Below are 21,960 nucleotides of genomic sequence, written 5' to 3'. Positions count from 1 at the left end.
CTAGCAATATAATACATAGCTGATGATCAATGAGACAGTTTGTGAGTATAAGAGGAATCATGAGCAGGTTGGTGAATTGTTCATCTAGGTAGGAGTGGACAAAACCAAGGCTCAATTCCAGTCCGCCCCTAAAGACCCAAGTCCCAGGTCCTATTAATGGAAACTGAGCAGCACTTACTTCCTTTCATGTGGTTAGCTTGACAACAACAAAAAATAAAAAATTCAAGAAATGTGTTGTAAGCCATATTTGATTTGACAATGCTATGAACTGTGGGTAATTCCCTTACTGTAAGGTAAGGGGGCATTAATGGCTCATTCACTGACTTGATGATGTGACAATGGAACAGCCCTCACAAACTCACTGAGTCCGTGAGGGTGAGGTAAGAACATTGTATTTCCATAAGTTCCTGAGAATTGTCGTAACAATATTTTTCAAAGCAGCACAAGTAATGTGTTGCTGTTCATTGTGTTTATTGGCATGTTTATTGTTGAGTGACAATGAGAAGGAGAAAGGGAGATATCCAAGATTTGCTCATTAAGAAGTGAGAGCAGGGACAGTGCAGGTCAGAGGCTGAGAACTCTGAAATCAGCCTGAATGCAGCAGCCAGGGATGACATGTTGAACTAAACTTCCAGGGTCAGACCAGTACTCCAGTAGCTCCAGGTGAAAATAGAGATATGAGGGAAAATTATTTAAATATGTAGTATAGTGTTGTGTTCACAGTGCTCAGTGAATGAAGCGACTCAATTACCTACTACCAAATAACAGATAACAACAGCAGTGGCAGGAACCTAGTGCTTATTCTGCATAAGACTGATTTCTACAGTAAACACTCAGATATTGATTGGACAGAACGGATTAAGAGTCTCTTCATCAGCAGTTCAGCTCTGTCCACCCAACAAGAGGTATCAACAGGAGGTGAGGCTCAACACTGGCATCTCCTCCTAGAGGGTTTCCAGAAGGAGAATCCAGATATTCAAGGAGGACTGGCCTGGCATGTTCTGTACTAACTGATGATGGTTTTTAATTTTATTATAGTGAAAGAGAGATGGGTCCCCAGGAAACTGAATAACAGAAAAGTCCTGAACTCAGCATCATGACTCTACTGCTGCACTTTACAACCTGAAAACATCTGATTATCAGTGATTTAATCTACATATTTTATTCTTTATTCAGCTTGATGAGCTGCAGTTTGTCAGAGATCAGCTGTTATTCTCTGGGAACAGCTCTGAAGTCCAACCCCTTCCATCTGAAACATCTGGACATGAGTAACAATGACCTGAAGGATTCAGGAGTGAAGCAGCTGCATGGTTTTCTGAAGAGTCCAGACTGTAGACTGGAGACTCTGAGGTCAGACTCCATGTTTTCTTTGTGTGCTGAGATGAATATGATGGTTAAGTTGTGGTGACTTTAAACTTTGAACAATTTTAAAATAAAACTCACAACAGTTTCTGGCCTTTCTTTGAAATTTATGAAGTGGCCATTTATTGAAATAGTTTAGTCTCTAAAGTGTCAATAATAGCGAACAAGGGTTATTTCACCAGGTTTGTCTCATTGAGATCAGACATCCCTTACAGGGGAGACCTGGTCAAGTGTGGCAGCAACACAGTATTAAACTCATCTTTTATTCTTTATTCAGTTTATGGAGCTGCAATTTGTCAAAAATCAGCTGTGATTCTCTGGCCTCAGCTCTGAAGTCCAACCCCTCCCATCTGAAACATCTGGACATGAGTTACAACGACCTGAAGGATTCAGGAGTGAAGACACTGTGTGGTTTTCTGAAGAGTCCAGACTGTAGACTGGAGACTCTGAGGTCAGTCAGCTCTGATTCAATCAGTTTTCTTTTATTTATGAGGCAGTAACTAATATTCAGTCTCTGTTTGCTCCAACACTTGGATGAACCATGTGATGGTCTAGAAGCTGAAATATTCAATATTTCATTTTGCTGCTGATGAAAGATGGAGCTGGTCAATCAGCTGATTGGTTGTTGGAGTCATTGATCAGGGAGCAGTAGCAAACAGCTGCTGCTTCCACTTTCTAATGACTTTCTTCTTTTCTCCGGTTTCTCTCATTTTAAACTGAATCTCTTTGGATTGAAGACGTCACCTTGTCCTCTGAAAACTGTGACTCTACTACTACTATATTTGATTCATGTCAGGATTCAAGAGTTTTAGATTTCAAAGGTTTTTATTCAAAAAAAAGCATTGAATAAGGTCAGCTGGACTTGTAGAATTTCTTGAAGATGTTTCGTCACTCATCCGAGTAGCTTCTTCAGTTTCGATAAACTAGTGGGAAATTGAGGTTTAAATAGGAATAAACTCTGTGGGTACCACCCACCCGAAACTTGCTTGACCAAAAACTGGGGTCACTAATTTCCATAATGGCTGGTACTTACCTGTCCTTGAATGGGGGGAACTGTGTGCCTAGGCTAACTTATCCTATGAATAGAGCTCTAAAGAGGCTATTGTCAATGGGAGCCTGGAGGCTCAAGGTGTAAATGTTGTTGAAACTTCTTGGGGACAGAAGTCAAAACTGAATTATAAATAGATGGTAAGTTAAATCTCAGTCCACCTCCTCTGTTTAGAGAAGGTTTCTCCACTTTGACATAGATGGCTTCCTTAACTCCTATCTCAAACCATCTGTCCTCTCTGGCCAGGACTTTGACGTTGTTATCCTCAAAGGAGTGTCCTTTGTCCTTCAGGTGGAGGTGGACTGCTGAGTTGTTTCCTGATGAGCTGGCTCTCCTGTGTTGGGCCATGCGCTTGTGTATGGGTTGTTTGGTTTCCCCAATGTACAGGTCTGTACATTCCTCGCTACACTGAACCGCGTACACTACATTACTCTGTTTCTGTCTAGGTGTTTTGTCTTTGGGGTGGACCAGTTTCTGTCTTAGTGTGTTTCCAGGTTTGAAATAAACCAGGATGCGGTGTTTACCAAAAATTCTCCTCAGTTTCTCTGATACACCAGCTATATAGGGGATGGTGATGTTGTTCCTTCTGCTGTGCTCCTCTTCCCTGTCCTTCCTGGGATATCTTTTTAAGCCTTTGACAAAGGCCCAGTTGGGATATCCACATGTTTTGAGGGTTTGTTTGATGTGTTGTCCCTCCTTGTCCTTGCCCTCCTGTGTAGTGGGTACAGTCTGTGTTCAGTGCTGGAGGGTTCTGATGACTCCTAGTTTGTGTTCCAGAGGGAGGTGTGAATCAAATAACAAATGCTGGTCTGTGTGTGTGGGTTTTCTATATACTTCTATGTTGGGGCTTCGGTCCAAAAAGGCCAGACAGTCCCCGCTTATGTCCTCCCTGGTGAACTTGATGTTGCTGGCCACTGCATTGATGTGTTTTGTGAAGGATTCCACCTCCTCTGTGTTGATTTTAACCCAGGTGTGGTCCACATACCTGTACCAGTGGATGGGGGTGGAACCTGCAAAGGTGTACTGCTCTGGACACATTTGTCCTCAACCTCAAAAAGCTGTTTCTCTCTCACCTTAAACATGGATATAAAATAGACACTAGAAACAAATAGAATAAATGTAATATATAAAATTCACTTCAGTCTATCATCAGTGTGATATATTATCAACAGTAACAGTCAACATGGCAGCAGCTTGTTAAACTATATCCATGGACAGTAATGAAAATGGTCCAGTCAGGTTTGACAACTAATTAAATGTAGTTAAATGTAAAGATCAATGATGAAATGAAGCTTCATGTTTAGTCCTCATTTAAATGTCTCTATCATCACCTGAACTTCTCTTAGAATCTGGACCATCATTAGTCAACATTTGTCTGAACTTTGAGTAGAAAGTGAAATAAATGTCTGAGGGTTTTTAGTTGTGCTTGTAGAGATGGAGCCACGTCTTCATTGAAGCAGCACCATGTTGTCATTAATATTAATGAGAGTTCTTCTTCTCTTCTTCTATTTGACTGTTTGAAGCTGCTTCCTGTTGGATTCACCTGTTTGGAGTTTCCAGGTTTTAAACTTGTTCATTCTGAACCATCAGCTCTGAACACATAATGAAACTCTGGATGATTTCAACAGGAACTTTGTAAACTCACATCTTTTATTCTTTATTCAGGTTGAGGAGCTGCAGTTTGTCAGAGATCAGCTGTGATTCTCTGGGAACAGCTCTGAAGTCCAACCCCTCCCATCTGAAACATCTGGAGCTGAGTAACAACAACCTGGAGGATTCAGGAGTTAAGCAGCTGTGTGGTTTTCTGGAGAGTCCAGACTGTAGACTGGAGACTCTGAGGTCAGACTCCATGTTTTCTTTGTGTGATGAGGTGAATATGATGGTAAAGTTGTGGTGACTCTGAACTTTGGACAATTTTAAAATAAAACTCAAACTCCTTTAATATTTATGAAGTGGCAATTTGTTGAAATAGTCTAGTTTATAAAGTGTCAATGACCGTGAACAAGAGTTATTTAACCAGGTTTGTCCCATTGAGATCAGAGATCTCTTTTACAGGGGAGACCTGAGGCCTGTATCAGGAAGCAAGCTCAACTAATCCGGTTTTACTCCAACTTATCCAGATGAACCTATCCAGAACAATGACAATCTGGATAAGCGGTATCACGACACTGGTTATCAACTCGCTAACTCAATCCAGGTTTGTCTTGTTGTGAATCGGTGAACGCGCACATAAAAGGGTGGGTTTCAAAGCAGCAGACCAATTACAATCATGAGGTTGATCCACCAGAAAAAGGGAAGCACATGTCTCCTACAAGGACCAAAGACTGATTCTCCTCAAATATGAAGTAGAGAAAGTTAATCTCACTCGAAATCTCGAAAAGTCAAACACCGTGGCTGCATCAAAGAGACGCCATAAGACGTGGTAAAGGACTGCAGATTAAATAAATGCGTAAATTACACATCAGTGGCTCAATTAGTATAGATTTAACAAAGCCAGAAAACCCAATCACTTTGCTGTATAGATAATCACGTGTATGACGATCAGTGTCATTCACCCAGATGTAACCCCTCTGGAGTAAAAAGAATGTGGGGATAAAAACATCATTTCATCTTCTTGATTCTACAATGATACCTGGGCTACAATAAAGTTGGAAGCTGATGCCACAGTTTCATTATATCTATACATCAAGTTGTTGTCCTGAATGAAATGATCCTGATTCTGAGCTGTGTTTGAGCTTAGCGGGGACAATTGGCTAAAACTCACATCTTTTATTCTTTATTCAGGTTGAGGAGCTGCAGTTTGTCAGAGATCAGCTGTGTTTCTCTGAGACCAGCTCTGAAGTCCAACCCCTCCCATCTGAAACATCTGAACCTGAGTAAAAACAAGCTGAAGGATTCAGGAGTGAAGCAGCTGTGTGGTTTTCTGGAGAGTCCAGACTGTAGACTGGAGACTCTGGAGTGAGTTCACTGTCTGTTACTGTTGTAGATCTGATATGTTTAATCACCAACTGAATCTAATTCATGTCATCCATCAATCTGTAAATGTCCTTTAGTTATTTTCTATTTCCTTGTCTCCAAGTCTTTGTAGCAGAACGTGTACAAAACGTCCACTGTTAGTTGTTGAAGTCAATGAATGTTTGTGATTAGAGCTGAAGAGTCACATCTGGATCCAGAAGATCCTCTCAACTCACATTTGTTTCAACTGACAAAGTTTTCTTGATCAAGTCAAAATATTTCTTTGCTTTGTGTTTATTTCAAAGTGATTTGACTGATAATGTCTGATCATTAATATTGATCCTGTAATGAGGTCAGGAGCATCTTATTGATCTGTGTTGACATTAATAGTTGTCTGAATGTTGTGCTGACGTTTGGATGATGTCTGTAGAAGGCTGACATGATGAAGATCCACAATAACACAAGGACAAAGTCACTCTACTCATTTTAGAGAACAGCTCATTGATCAGGACACATTTCAGACCTCAACACATCTGACTGATCATCAATCATTTCATCTTCTATTCTTTATTCAGGTTGATTAAGTGCAGTTTGTCAAAGATCATCTGTGATTCTCTGGTCTCAGCTCTGAAGTCCAACCCCTCCCATCTGAAACATCTGGACCTGAGTTACAACAACCTGAAGTATTCAGGAGTGAAGCAGCTTCTTGATCTTAAGAAGAGTCCAGACTATAGACTGGAGACTCTGAGGTGAGTAGAGGGTTCCAGTCAGTCCATGCTGCTTTCATCAGTATCGTCCTGAACACAGTTAGTATCAAAGATCCAGTGTTTCCTGTAAACCTGCAGCTTCTCAGTGAAGCTGTGAGAGGAGAATGGAGACAGGCTTCAGGATTGGACAGAAAGACAGAGAGAGAGACAACAGTCAGCCAATCAGATGAGCCAGAAGCTTGTTGTGATCATGTGTTTGAGTTGATGTGAAGACGACTGTTGTTGTTGTGTTGATGTGTCCAGGAAATAAAGCTGGATTCCAGCTGACAGCCTTCCAAGATGTATAGAGACAGTGGTGGTCATTCATCACATCTGATCAACAACTGATCACAGCTCTGAGATCAGTCTGACTGAAGCCTACACATCATAGAAGCAGCATTACATTTAGTAACCATGAGTTTCTTAGTCAGCTGATCTTTGTTTCCATGGAGCAGCAGTAAATCCATCACTAAAGTGTTGGTGCAGTAATGAAGCGTTCAGGACTCTCAGCAGTTTCTTAGTGAAATCTGCAGAGGAAACAGACTTGATGCTAAAAGTCTCTGCAGGTTTGTGTGTGTTCACTCCAACACGTTAACATGAAGCTGAAAGGAAGCTGGCTGAGGTCCACAGCTGCTCCACTGCTGCTCTGAACAGGACTCAAGTCCCTGCTGCTCTTTCTACTGGATGTGATGATGAAGGGAAACACTCCTTCACCTCCTCTCTTCTTTCTCCTCCTCTCTACAGGTGGAGGTCATGATAAATAGGAGGATGAGCTGTGTCCTGATGATCCAGAGGTTGAAGCAGACTCTGACTGGACCATGTTACTGGGAGGTGGAGAGGAGAGCTTCATACACATGGTCTCCATTTAAGACCATCAACAGAGCTGCAGTCTGCAGCCTTCAACTCTTCACAGAGCTCCAACAAATCAAGTCCAGTCCCTCATCAATGATTCAGACACAAACCAGATATTGTCTCCTCCTCGTTACGTTCCTCCTCCTTCATCCACACGTTTATTGGATCAGAGCAGCATCTGCTTCATGTGTCTTTGATTATTGGTTGGATTTGTCAGATGAGGAGTTGAGTGTTTCCTGATTCTATAGCTGCTGGTGAATTGTAGGAACTGGTGAGTTTAGAGACGACAGCAAAGAAACAGCTCACAGTCAGACCAGAGACTCCATCAGATCTTCATCTTCATCAGATCACGTTAGTTATTTTTACAGTGTATCTGATTGTAATTTATTTTACAGTGTATTTCATGGTTATATTTTTTACAGTGTATTTCATGGTTATATTTTCTACAGTACATCTTCCATGTTTTTATGGTTTATTTCTTCGTATCATATTTGTCAGATGTTTTTACAGCGTGTTCAACATATGACGTTTTAGTACAGAATCTCACAAATTCTTCACTGAGACTTTATGATTGTTACCAGGCAACAAGACAACACCATCCATTACAGATGGAGAAAGATGTTTTAAAGTTTCAAGGTAGTGTTAAGATTTTTAGGCAGTATTAAAGGTTTAAAATAGTTTAAGATGTTTTAAAATGTTACTGTGTTGTTACAGTTTTAACACATAAAAGTTTTAAAATGATGCCATATTAAACCTTTAACATTCTTTTTAGCTTAAATGTGCCCCATATTTTTAAACCTTTTTTTACAGTGTTATTTAGCTACAATTTCTGTGTGTGGCCACCAGAGGGCAGTGATCAATCAGTCTATCAGTGTAATGTGTGTTCATTATCAGCCTGATGAACATTAGAGTTAAAATACAGCAGTCAATGATCATCAGTATTATGGGATGTGGACTGCAGTTCCTGACAGTGACCACTGGGGGGCAGTGACCAACACAGTTTCTATCATACACTGTAAAACTGTGGGAGGACGTCCTGTGTCAAAAAGAAGCATCCAGGTGATGACCAGTAGAAGTTATAGGATGATACTGAACCTGGATTAGCTCCTGGAGAGTTAGCAGTGTGAGTTAGCTGATGATTACAACTGTTAATTAAAAAGCTGTTAATGGACATTAGTGTAACCAGTTTGTGGTTCATCTAGAGACGGCCATGTTTTTATCTCACCGACTGTTAATTATCTCAAGTGTTTTCTAGGATGTGATAAACAAACCGGAAAGGATCAGAGTCACATGTTTCCTTCAGAGGCTGAAACATGAAGGAAACTTCAGCTTCTTCCAGCATAGCATAGCTTTCCTTTGTTAGCATCATTGAGGTGGTTTCCTAGAGGCCTCGTTTAAAGAGATTTACACTCCATTAGTGTACAGGTTCATCATCTCAATCGGCCATAACATTATGACCACTGGTTCTCAGGTTCTGGAGAAATGTTCCAGTGGAATAATTTGACTTTGATGACTGGGTCAGAGCATCTCTATGCTCCTGGTCTGCAGTGGATCAGAACCAGAGACAGTGGTGTCAGGTCCTGTAACGTCTAAATCCACTGAGAGGGATGTGGAGGTCTGAGGGTTTGTAAACGTTGTTTCTATGCATGAGGTCCATTGTAGTGTTATCTACATTTAACCATGCTGGACTGAGAATGACAGCATTATTCCTGAATGAATGAACAGTGAATCCATCAGTCGTTTTCATCTAAAAAAAGAGTAAACTGAGCCAGATTTGATCCACACAGCAACTAATCCATTTTCTATGATCTTTTGTAGTGTTAAAACACCTGTTCTTGGCAGTTTGAGTGACCTTAAGGCCTAAATAACACAGAGCCATGTGTCGTGCACATGAGGAGAAAAAAAAAAAAAATCCAATCACCACCTGACCAGCTAAGACTGTTCATTAGCACCGCTAGGTAGCCCCAGTCCAGCCAATCAGAGCGAAGTTCAGTTCCACTCTAACACTTCATGGCCCAACCACCCCTGTGCTCCATACACCGCACAGCTCCAGGAAGTGGTGATAAAACAAACATTTACTGTAAACATTTATATAGAAACTTAAATTAATGCTTGTCTGAGAAGTGGTCACTGCAGGGAACAGGTCACACAGTCACGGTTCAACCTGTTCAAATTTAAAAATGAGAAAACTATGAATAAAAAGTATAAAAATGGAAGTGACAAATGGAAACAGTGACACGAGTACAACGATGTGAGACACTGAAATCTTAAATGCAAAAAGCCACGAAAAAGAACCAACAAGAAGGAGATGTTTGCAGTACCCAGAATGCAACAGACCAGGAAGTGGAGTGTGCTGCAGATATTTAAAAGGAAAAACCTCATTAAAGGGGACATAATAAAAGAATAAAGGATTAAAAATGCACATGGGGTTTCCAGCAGCAGGCTTTCCCCTGGTGGCCATTTCAAAATTCCACAACTACATCTAGGGGGCGCAATAGTCCCTCATAAAGAGACTTTGTGCAATGAAACAGCTCCTGAATTTAACAAAAACCTGCAGGTTACTTCCAACTCCACTAATTCAGGGTCCATCTGTCCAACGGTGGCGTCATACAGGCTCTACGAGGGTCAGGTCCAGAGATAGAGTCGGGCCCAGGCATGAGAGGATGGACACGAGTTAAATAAGGGGGAGGGGGGAGTGGTTAGGGTTAGAATGAATGAGAGGGTCCACAATAGTTTTACTGGAAACACAACAAACTTAAGCTGAAAGACACAGAAATGATGAAGATGCTGTGTATTATCAATGAAATGATAAACAGATGATGTTAATAAAGTCTGAATAAAATTGTGTCACTCTTTGTCTGTTTGAGTGTGATGTTCATCCCTGATGTTCTCTGTGTTCCAGTGGTGCAGGGTCAGACTGGCTGATGAGTTTCACTTCTATTCAGATCTGTGCTGCAACGGGATCAACAGTGGACATAAAATGCTCCTATTCATGCCCAGCAAGGAAACAACACACAGATACAAGGTTCAACTAAGACTCTGGTTGGTTAAAGACAGGAATAAAGTTCAGGTGCATGTGAAAACAGACCCAGACTAAACATTTTTCTTTATCGAGGTAGAAAATGTTTAAACAAAACTTGAAATGGGTCTATTTTCATTTCCTGTTTCTAAAAATAAAAATAAAATCATTAGAAGGACTGATGCTAGGCCGCCATCTTGGATCTTCTTCTCTGCTGCAGCTTTTTCCTTCTGTCGCTGTTCTGTCTCCACCTGGTGGACAATTAGAGGAAATGCAGCGACACCAAAACCTCTTAAAAATGTTGTTTAAAATTTGTAAATTGTCCTCAGATGTATTTCTTATTACTGAATATAAAACATTTCACTACTTAGTTTTAATATTTATCTTCAGGAATGTGTTACATTTAGCTCCTTCAGTGTTGCTCATTATTTGTTAACTAAACATTCTTTAATTCATTCATACAGGACTAGTCTGGTTCCTTCTCTACCGTCACTGAGCTCCATTCTGTATCTGTTCCACTAAACTAATAATCTGACCTGCGCTATTTCCTCTACTGTCCATGTACATCTATTTATTTTTAATGTTTTATTATATTTCATATCTATATGTGTGTTTTTTAAGGTGAGAGAAAAATGACTTTTCCTGAAAATATAGAGGATTGAAATGAATGAATGATTACAAAAAATTCCTGACATACTTGGCATTTCTGACTTTCTGTCAGCCATCTTGATTTTGAGTAAAAAAAAAATTTAAAAAATTGAACTTCCACCGACAGACCAGTCAACGTTAAGTGTATGAAGTGACACACACGCGTCCACTGTGTTGGTTGATATGATGCACTCATATACACATATACAAAAGAACATCTTTTGAACAGCTGTCCACTGTAGTGACCACTATGCATGAAATACACTAGAGCTGATTTAAGTATCTGCTAATGATCTTGGTTGAGAGTTGATTGAAAACCCACCGTGCATCTAAACTTCCAGGGCCTCTGTCAGACCCGATTAGCTCCAGTCTTTTTACTGGAGCCTGTGAGTAAAAACAGAGAAGACACGGTTCCACATGACCAAGGCTTTACTTCACAGCTCAGTGCCAGAGACCCTGCACAAACAGAACATGGGCTCCTACAAACCAGCACACGTTTGCACTGTCAGCAGAATCCAAGCAGGTACAACGTTCTCTCATGGTTAACCCTGTTTTTCTCATGCGTAAAAAACAGGCTCAGTAGCCAACACATTGGAACAGAACGTTAAAGACTTCATTTTACACTTTGCTTGGCAAGATAAAAAATAAAGATGTATTTATGGGAAATGATTCTATTATATACAATTCAGAGCATAAACAAAATAAAACACCCAGAAAATAGAATGATTAAAGCATGCCCATCGTCACACCATGAGGAACAGGCGAGCAGCCGAGCCATTATTTTATGTTCACATCCGACTCTTGTCTTTATCCAAGGCCATAATGAGTACAGGGTATAGTTAGGGACCTCCTATCACGGTAACATAGCTTGGGCCTTCAAACCAGTTCACTTTAATCTTTTGTTCCAACCAATAGGAAGAGGAGAACTTCATCAAATCATTTAAAGGTTAGGAGTTCAGTCCATGTGGTTTTCCCCTCTATAGATTCAACGCATTAGTGATATACTTTACCATGCAATGTGAACCAAGCAGCTGTTGTTGATAGAAGAGTAGTATAGTTGTGGAGAGCTGGAGTCCTGTGTTATGTGACAGTATCTGATGTGGGACTCTGTGATTCTGAGCTCCAGAAACCAGTTAAACCAGGGATGGACCAAGGAGCAGCAGACAAACCCTTAGCACCGTGGCAGACAGATCACTGGAAGCCCATGGGAACGCTTCAGTTATGTGTCCTTTGAGAAAGTAAGATGAAATGAATGAGAGGAGTCCCAGTCTAAGATGAAATCAGGTGAATCCTTTGAGGCGTCTCAGAGTGGAGTCTCTTTGTATTATCTAGCCGGCACCACCTTCTCCCTGGCGTTGGGTTTGGCCTTAGCTGCACCAGCTGGTTTGGGCCTGGTCCTGGTGGTGGTGGAGGTGGAGGAGGACTGAGCGGTGGCTTCCTGTGAGGCGCTGCGCCGCATGGTCGCTGTAGTCCTGGGGGGTAGCATGGGGACGGTTGGGGCTCGAACCGAGAGGGGCTGCCTGGACGGGCATGCTCTCTGAGGGGAGGGGCTGTCAGTTCTGCAGTGTGTGGAGCTGAGGCTGCGCCGGGCTCCAAACAGGACACGAAGGGGCATCCGAGGGCTACCAGATGGGACGGGGACGGTGGGGGGACGGGGACATGAAGAGGAGGGCCTGGCTGAGACAGGCTTGGATTTCCGTTGGGCACCGAGAGCCCCACTTTTCTGAGTCCTGAGGAGAGAGGGATCTTGAATTAAACAGAATTCATGTTGAACACCGTGAGAACTAGAAGAGAGAATAAAAAAGTCCTCTGGACTTGTAGAGTTTAGAGAAGACATTTCATCTGAGCAGCTCCTTCAGTTCTAAGAGACTGGAGGAAGTTTAGACTCTGAGGGTAAAACCACCAGGAACCATTCACACCTGGAGACTGGAGCCTAGGACTGACAATGGGCCTAGACCATTCATAGGTACAGAGGAAAGGGACAAACACCCCCCCTAGATTCTGTTAATGACTGTAGTCACTAACAGAATCTAGTCCAGTCAGTTCCTGGTGGTTTTACCCTCAGACTTTCTATTTAAACCTCTTTAATCTTCCTTCAGTCTCTTAGAAATGAAGAAGATGCTCAGATGAAACGTCTCCTCTAAACTCTACAAGTCCAGATGACTTTTAAACAGAACTCCCACATTCTAGAGAAACTAAACCATACCCATTAATGAAGGACGATGCTCCTTTGGTTGCGCTAGTGTCTGGCAAGGACAGCGGAGACGGAGCAGCCAGTCCCCCTGAAGGTCTCTTAACCGGGGTGACGGGCCTGGGGATCTTGCTTCGGGACTCCTTGGAGCCGAGCTCTTCGGTCGGTTTGAGCCGGGGGCTCCTCCTGGACTCGTCTGAGGTATGCGTGTCCTCCTCTGAACCGGTGGTGGACAGGGTTTCGGAAGGCCTCCGCCGCTCGTCGTCCCCTGAAGACAACGAGGAGGACGTCCCGGACACCATCCTTCTCCTCATCCAGCGACCCTGCTGCCTCTGGACCAACAGGCGGGCCAGGTCCAGTTGTCTGGAACGCTGCTGAAGTCGAGCCCGAGCTGAGAGGGAGGACGACTGCTCTGAGCCTGAGTCCTCTTCTGAGATCAGTATAGGGATTCGGCTTCTGATCCGGGGCTTGACAGCGGCTGGTGGTTCTGGCCCAGCTGTTTGGAGAAAGGAGGATCCTGCACTGGATGTCGGTGGTTTATTAGGGTCCAGGTCTGAATGCCTCTGCCCTGGTGATGTGGCCTCTGGGACAATCTCCAAAGACTGGACCAGGACGGGTGATGGAACTTTCTCAGCTATGGGGTGTTTGTCGGCCGGTGCTGGGTCTGGTATGGGCTCCTCTCTGGACTGGTCTAGAGCTGCCTCCTGCTCATGGGGGACGACCTCTGCAGCTGGTTCCTTCATGATGGCAAACACTTCCCGGTCACTGTCTCTGGCAGAGTGACCGTTGGAAGACATGACATTGAGGTGAGATGTCTCTGCGATATGGATGAATGTGCGCTCCACTTTGGTGAAGGGGGGTGATGCGGGTGCGATGGGGGTGGAAGGCCTCAGGTCTGACCTGAGTGCCGGGGACAAACGACCGGTCTCTGAGGACTCGGGCTGGGCGGCATCCCCGACCAGGAGGCGGTCGTTACGAGAAATGAGAGCGAAGGGCGTGGCCAGCTCGCCCTCTATACCGTGGTCGCCCCCGGAGGGAGATTTGCGAGTGTCTCCGGGAGAGAAGAGGACGAGGGTTTTGGACGCGTCCTCCAGATCAGGGTCTGCGTCTGCAGCTGAAGCGTGGTCCCTCTGGCCCCTCTGGTCCTCGGCCATGAGCGTTGAAGGCGCCGCGTCCTGGCTACGCTCGGTGCTCTTCTGACTGGCCTCGCTGTTGGACTCACTCTTTGTGACGTCGTCGTCCTTTGGTCCCGGGGGTTCTGGGACCTCTTGGTCTGGCGTGGCAAAGCTCCGGCGCTGAGGCAAGGTACCGGTGAGCATGACGGTGAGGAAGGCGGCCCTCTTGGCCTGAAGCTGAGGGAGGATGTGGAAATGCTCCTTCTCATCACTCTGGGCCTTGGTCCGGTAGTCTGGCGAGGGAGGAGAGGGGGCGCTCTGCTCCGTGGGCGACAAAACCTGGAAGACAACCAAACAACAGCTCCAATTACGACTGCATCAAAACAATTGTGAAGCAAAGGAGTTTACTGAGGCTTGAACTGTGCATGAACACTACAAGCTACAAGCAGTCAAACCATAGAAGTGATGGGAAACAATAACTTGGCAAACTAAAAATAAGTCGAGCTTTGAACTGCTAGCATCAGTCTAGGAGGTGGAGTCAAGTAACTGTGAGCAGCTGAAAAGCAGTTCAGATGACTCTTCTACAGACTTTACACCAAGACTCACCAGATGTCTTTGGTCCCATTCACACTAGAACAGACTGCAGAGACACATCTTGCCCCCAAAACCATTTTAATGTCATTTTGGTTGTACACAAGCTTTCAAGATTGTCTAGATTACATACATTGATATAAAAGGCACAAAAAATGCATTGCAGAGTTTATCCTTAGCACGCAGTCTGATATCAGGTGATTTTCAAGTGTTTCCCTTCATAAAGATTTGACATACAGCCTGTACATACATACTAAACCCCGCTAAGTTCCATGCTATAAGATAATAACTGCAAACCTAATGACTTTCTACAGTTCTGTATATATGTACACGGTTATCATTTACAAAAAGTTTAAAATACATGCTTCACCTGTAAATCATACAAGCAGTACTGTACAATCATATAGTGATAGAAAAAAACGCTTCCAGGTGTTCAGGTACATGTGAAAGACACTCACGGATCATCACACTGAACAAACACTGTGAGCTCCTCTTCACCTTCACTACAGAAACTTTATTGCAAAAATCTTGAAGGAAGAGATTCTTTCTTTTCTTTTCTTTTCTTTTCTTTTCTTTTCTTTTCTTTTCTTTTCTTTTCTTTTCTTTTCTTTTCTTTTCTTTTAGTGGTGTCTGAGTCAGAGTTAGCACAAAGACTGGAAGCAGCTGCTAGACCTCCCTGCATCCAAAGAGAAAAACAAATCCCTTTGTGTTGTTTGAAGACCAAATTTACAGATTTACAGATAAGCTGATTTACATGTTGTAGGACATTTATTTACAGGTGTAGAAAGAGAAATGTAAAAACGAGACATTAGCAGCAGTTAGCATCTGAGCCTTTTGACGACCAACAGCCACTTGAGCTCATCGTACGGTCGTAGGTTTAAACCTTCAGTTCAACCCCTCCCCCCACTAATATAATAAATATATATATAACGGTGTGGACTGCAGACCAGGGTGGGAGCAGAGCTAGAGGGTTCCCCTGCGTCCAGTCTTTGTCCTAAACCAAGTTAAACTTCACATATGGAAGATTTAAATCAACTCATCTCTGACTGAAGTATTTCTGGACACGTGTGCGTGGACTATTTAAGGTGAGAGATCTGATCACAGCGTGGTGACATGGTGACATACGGACACAAAAGACTCAACTCGGTTTAGTTTTCTCTACCTGTACAATATCACCCTGTGGTTCCGTTAAAGATCCACCAGATATCAGATATGCCACAGAGCGTTTTCCTGGAGTACATTACACTTTTTTTATACATATTTCTACATTTCTAGAGTCCTACTGTGTGATGCATGAGGTACAAATGTTGGTGATTCAGATTTGCTATAATCTCATGAGGTGATGATGAATCTTTTGCAGCTAATAAAAACGTTCTCACGCTTTTCTCAGGGACGTGGAAACGTAGCCTTCACCTCCAATAACACCACAAATACTAAATACTGCACGTCTATGCATCTGGAACTTCAACAGCAACAGGTGGTTTTAGTATTTTCTTGCTTACAGTGATGGAAATAATAAAAATAAACTGTATATTTGACATGACCAGCAGCAGTTTGACTTTGAGGTGTTTTTAAATCCAAAAGGCTTCTCAGCATCTAGATCAGGTTTTTGTATTTCAGCCTCCTGCCAATGTGTGAATTATAACTGCAGCTTAAAAGCCTGAGAGGACTCGTGTTTGTCTGGAGTAAAGGTGACTGACAGAATAACGTGAATTTAAATCGTACCATTAAACGTATTACAAGCAGTTACATCCATACTCCAATTCTGGTCTATTGACTTCTTAATTATTGTCGGCCATAATTGATACCAACCACAGTTCATAAATGATGTAACTAATGCAGTAAAAAATGCAGTTTTTACGGCCCTTTGTGAGACAGCCTTGTGTCCTTTCGTCTGCTGAGTGTTTAGAGGCATCTCTCTGAGTAACAGGGTGGATATGCACTTCTGCAACAAAGCTTCTGAATCAAATCAAATGCCATCAGGACTGATGAGGATCACGTCTGAACAGTGAAATAAGACGTCGGCTCAGAGAACGTTCACATCAACGCTGTAGAAAAACAGGAGTCACAGATAACGGTAAAAAAGGCTTCTTCCTCCTCCACCTCTTATCACGGTAAAGTCAGCTAAAGGCTGGACAGCGCTGATCCGTGAGTATCTCCTCTGGTAGTGGTGTGAAGTATTTACAGAAACCACAGACCTCTTGGTGATTACAGTACGATGCTGTGTTATTTTACAGTCAGAGGTGCGTGTCATTCAAACAGCAGATCTCATGCAAGAGTGGCGACAGTCGGTTAAACAGTCTTTTGGTTCAACGCGACGCAGTGGATCTCCCCTTAGATCTCTACACTCACTGGAAGCTGCTTTCTGTTTCTGAGTGAATGTGGCTCGGCCGTCATGGAGACACAGGAGCAGACATCAACATGGACCTTGTACCGTGGTGAAATAATTACACCAGCGTGCAAAATAAATAAAGTACAGACTTAGCAGCTTGTCCTCTTCTTACATTCTCTAAGTGGTCATAATGTAACGCTGTGTTAAATATAAAAAAAGCAGGGTGTCCTGAACTCAGCATGAAGCAGCATGAAAACCAACCTCGGGTCATTTCCTCGTTAGACTGGAGCTGTAACGAGCCTCAGCCGAGAGAAAAGGCCTCCAACACGAGTTTAATCAAACAGCAAGCCGTGCATATTTTGTTCATGTAGCCCTTTAAAACACTGACAAAGCAACAGTTTGGCTTTCGTTGAACAACATGGCCGTCCCTACTCTTCCCTGCATCAGTGCCATCGGACTTCCACTACTCAACATTCAGTCAATAAGGTGGTCCGCCAACTTCTACTTCACAAATGTTTTTGTTTTTTTCCACCGACGATCCAATGATGAGAAAGTGAAAAATCTGAATCATTGTCTGAAAAACGACTCACAAACTCAGAACTAAACCCTTATTCCAGTGTATGTGCAGATAAATTCACTACGGAACTGAAACAAGCATCAGTGGGACATAATAAAATCAACCCAACCCTGAAACCATAGTCCCTAGTCCCTAGCCACTAGCCCATAGTCCCTAGTCCCTAGACCATAGTCCCTAGTCCCTCGTCCCTAGCCCAAAGTCCCTAGTCCCTAGCCACTAGCCACTAGCCCATAGTCCCTAGTCCCTAGCCCATAGTCCCGAGTCCCTCGTCCCTAGCCCAAAGTCCCTAGTCACTAGCCCATAGTCCCTAGTCCCTAGTCCCTAGTCCCTCGTCCCTAGCCCATAGTCCCTAGTCCCTCGTCCCTGGCCAATATTCCCTAGCCCATCGTCCATAGGCCCTAGCCCCTAGTCCCTAGTCCTTAGCCCCTAGCCCATAGTCCCTTGTCGCTATCCCCTAGCTCATAGTCCCTCGTCCCTAGCCATTAGTCCCTAGTCCCTAGCCCATAGTCCCTAGTCCCTAATCCCTAGTCCCTAGACCCTAGCCACTGGCCCCCAGCCCCTAGCCACTAGTCCCTAATCCTAGCCCATAGTCCCTAGTCCCTAGACCTTAGCCCCTAGGCCATAGTCCATAGGCCCTAGCCCCTAGTCCCTAGACCTTAGCCCCTAGCCCATAGTCTCTTGTTGCTAGCCACTAGCTGATAGTCCCTCGTCTCTCACCCCAGGCCCCTAGTCCCTAAACCTTAGCCCCTAGCCCCTAGTCCCTAGTCCCTAGACCTTAGCCCATAGTCCCTTGTCGCTAGCCACTAGCTCATAGTCCCTCGTCTCTTGCCCCAGGCCCCTAGTCCCTAGTCCCTCGTCTCTAGACCCTAGCCCATAGTCCCTAGTCCCTAGACCTTAGCCCCTAGCCCATAGTCCATAGGCCCTAGCCCATAGTCCATAGTCCTTAGCCCCTAGCCCATAGTCCCTAGCCCATAGTCCCTAGTCACTAGTCCCTAGACCCTAGCCACTGGCCCCTAGCCCTAGTCCCTAATCCTAGCCCATAGTCCCTAGTCCCTAGACCTTAGCCCCTAGCCCATAGCCCATAGTCCATAGACCCTAGCCTCTAGTTCCTAGACCTTAGCCCCTAGCCCATAGTCCCTTGTCGCTAGCCACTAGCTCATAGTTCCTCGTCTCTCACCTCAGGCCCCTAGTCTTTAGTCCCTAGTCCCTAGTCCCTAGTCCCTCGTCTCTCACCTCAGGCCCCTAGTCCCTTGCCCCTCTTTAATTACGTTTCGACAAAAACATCCACCACAATCTTCAGGGAAAAATGTGAGTACTTGCTCAAGTACTGTATTTTATTTTAAATAAAGTTTGACTGATTGATTGATCAAGTAGAAAACTTCACTTTGTGAAAGAGCAATAAATCCACTACAACAGTCCTAAGTTTAAATGAGTTTAAATGAGCCATCCATCCACCCCAACCTCTAATTATGTTGACTGTGGCTTCAAACCGTCCGTCACTACCACTAGGCTCCAGTTACCCATCGAAACATAACGAGGGGTCATAACGAGCCCAGGGGCCTGAGGGGCGGGGTTTATCAAACAGGTAAAAATGTCCAGCTGTTGGAAGAAAACTCCAATTTTAACTCAACTGTTCAACATTTGTTTTAGTTTTGTTGTTTTTGGTGGCAATAAACCATTTCAGCTTTAGGGTCTGTGGGTTTTTGAGGGACGACGTTTGACTCATGACAAAACAAATGTGAATATGTGAATCTTAGATGTAAGCAGCTGACTGGAGTTGAGTTGTTTTTATTCTCATGATCTCACACTGAAAGAGTTAACAAGCTACTGCACAACTTAACCTTAACATACGTTAGTGGAAACCACCACCCCACTACCACCCCACCTCCCTCTCCCCTTGAACTGGGAACTGTTTATGTGAGTGGACGTTAGTGGCTCCATTCTGGGTAAAAGTTGTGGACTTCCTGAGTGAATGTTGGTGTGTTAGATTAGTCTGGATGTTCTAACGTGTTTGGTCTAAAGGTCTACACCAAGAACAGGAACGACACCTGTATGTTGGACCTGTACTTCTTTATATGTTGCTTAAATAAATGACAAAACATGGAACCAACAGACAGTCCATTCGTCCATTCTAAGGAGATCTCTCTCTGTCTTTCATTGTATTTTTTTTTGCTGTAACTTATTGCATCCGTGGTGTTCTGCACCCCTACCCCCCCACCCAGCCCCGGTCCCCCCTCTACCCACCCCCCAGTGATAAAGTGCAGCAGTGACGTCCATCAGTCAGAGGACAGGGATTAGAAAAGGAAGCACGATGGAAATAAGACAGTGATCCAAACACAAGACGTCTTCACCACAGACCACAGATGGACTGAGACACTCAGTCACACAGAGACAAGTCCACCAGACCCAGCACACCAGACCAGGACCAGGACCAGGACAACAGCCGAAACCACCTGAGACCTCACAGTCAAATAAATGGTCTGAACCAGGATCACTGCGTCTTCTGGAAGACCTGGATTTAACTTGGACAGATGCGTCTCACCGTGGATTCTGTAATTATGAGAGAACGTCATCATTGGTCCTGGACCAGTTCCATGTTTGACCTGATGATGGCGCTGGAGGGAAAGCTTCACATTCAAACGTCAAGTCAAACCACACGAGATGTTTCACTCGTCAGAGCCACGGACGGACTGCGACCAATGTCCTCTACATGCTCAGCTTTCTGGACTCGGACCCAGATCAGGCTGCACACAAGTCAACTAACGGAAAGACCCAGGACCAGAACCTGGGACGAGAACCCAGGACCAGAACCCGGGACCAGAACCCAGGAACAGAACCCAGGAACCAGAACCCAGGAACAGAACCCGGGAACAGAACCCGGGACCAGAACCTGGGACCAGAACCCAGGAACAGAACCCTTGACCAGAACCCAGGACCAGAACCCAGGAACAGAACCCTGGACCAGAACCCTGGGGCCTCAGCTTCCTCCTGTTATTTCATCGATGCAGATTCAAACCAAACGTATTGAGCCTGAAATGAATTGTGTTTGTGAAGTGGTTCCTGAGACCCGGTCTCCCAGTCTGAAGACTCAACATCATCACTGAGCCACGAACACTGTGAGATGTTTCACTGGGACCAGCTTCATGAACATTTGACGTTAAATTCTGATGGAAATAAATCAGGACTGAACTGAACCAACGTTCAGAGGCGTCTGTTGGATTTTGTTCATTTGTTGGTTTGATTCTATTTATTGTAATTTTTATGTCTTTTAATATAAATGTATGTAATTTTTTATTGTATTTATTGTCATGATGAAATACCAGCATGTTCTCTTCAGACATTAAACATGAAACGAACCAGTGGCTCTGTGCAGATGTAGTGTTGGGGGGTTGAGAGGGGCTGGGTGATTGGGGGGGGGGGTATTGCTCGGAGGACGTGGTGATCCAAAGGTTTTGGTGCAAAAACGTGATCGCGGGGACGACCTGCATTCCTCAACGACCACTCCTTCATGGAAGCAGGAGAAGCAGAAGAAACAAATAAAAACACAAACAGCATAAAGCTTAACAGTCTGTTAACCTCCCCCCCTCCGCACCCATACCGCCCCCCCCATGTCAAGCTCCTCTTCCTCACAGCAGCAGCAGGAGGAAGCCTGAGGTCCAGACTCTTTCTTCCAGCAGTCTACACCTTTGTGTCCAACATCAGCTTCTCACTTTATTGCATGGAACTTATTCCCTGTATCCAGCTCCTTCTTCTTCTTCCTCTTCTTCCTCTTCCTCCTCTTCCTCCTCCTCTTCCTCCTCCTCCTCTTGCTCCTCTTCCTCTTCCTCCTCCTCTTCCTCTCTGCTTGGATCCAGGCCTTAGAGCTACTGTGACTGTGACTGTGACTGTGTGTGAATCTCTGTGTCTGCAGCTCAGTGTTTCTCCTGTGGGTCAGAGATATGGCTTTGTGTTGTTGTTGTTTTTGTTGTGTAGTTGTGGTTGTTGTGTGGGATGTTTGCTCCATGTCTGCTTCACATATGCAGAGTTGGCTCCTACAGTCACATGAGGTCAACGTAGAGTTTTTCGGTGTCACAAAAAACAAACAAATAAATAAATAATAACAACAATAATAATAATAACAACACTCAGCTCATGTGACCTCTGACTGTTGTGGCCAACGCTGCATGTGTGAGTCTATATAGTAGGTGTGTGTGTGTGTATTGTGTGTATATACATGTGTGTACTGTGCTGGGCTGTGAGTGGTGTGTGTATAGTATGTTGTATATATTATGTGTCCTGCACTGTGTATCGTGTATGTATTGTGTGTTTATGTTGTGTGTGTATTTTATGTACATATTGTGCATCTCTGTGAGTGGAGTGTATACACTGTGTGTCTAATGTTGTGTACATGTTGTGTGTCTGTGTGTGGTCTCAGCTGCTGTTCTTGTTCATGAGCTTGGCGAACATCTGCTGCAGCTGCGTCCTGGATGCGTTGAGGACTGAGTGTCTACTGCGAGGGCTGCCGGGCGTGGGCATGGGGCCGGC

General features: G+C 44.1%; 1 protein-coding gene and 1 long non-coding RNA gene across 4 annotated transcripts in view; one reads left to right on the top strand and one right to left on the bottom strand.

The window, feature by feature from the left end:
* Positions 1-1,290: 1,290 nt before the first annotated feature.
* LOC125003595 lies at positions 1,291-1,733 on the top strand. The gene is made up of 2 exons (XR_007112242.1): positions 1,291-1,350; positions 1,640-1,733. It is a non-coding gene; the product is annotated as an uncharacterized LOC125003595 (long non-coding RNA).
* A 9,308-nt stretch (positions 1,734-11,041) lies between these two features.
* Positions 11,042-21,960, bottom strand: part of ttbk1a (tau tubulin kinase 1a) — a 36,444-nt gene continuing 25,525 nt past the window's right edge. For all 3 annotated transcript variants that reach the window (XM_047577515.1, XM_047577514.1, XM_047577512.1), the window contains exons 15-16: positions 12,837-14,275; positions 11,042-12,360 (exon numbers count right to left, since the gene is read on the bottom strand). In XM_047577515.1, the coding sequence (XP_047433471.1) occupies positions 11,955-12,360; positions 12,837-14,275 (1,845 nt within the window). In that variant the 3' untranslated portion in view covers positions 11,042-11,954. The remainder of the gene's footprint in view (positions 12,361-12,836; positions 14,276-21,960) is intronic.

The sequence above is a fragment of the Mugil cephalus genome, chromosome 2 (assembly GCF_022458985.1).
Source record: "Mugil cephalus isolate CIBA_MC_2020 chromosome 2, CIBA_Mcephalus_1.1, whole genome shotgun sequence".
NCBI classification, from domain to species: Eukaryota; Metazoa; Chordata; class Actinopteri; order Mugiliformes; family Mugilidae; genus Mugil; species Mugil cephalus.
This window is presented reverse-complemented; position numbering and strand designations above follow the sequence as displayed.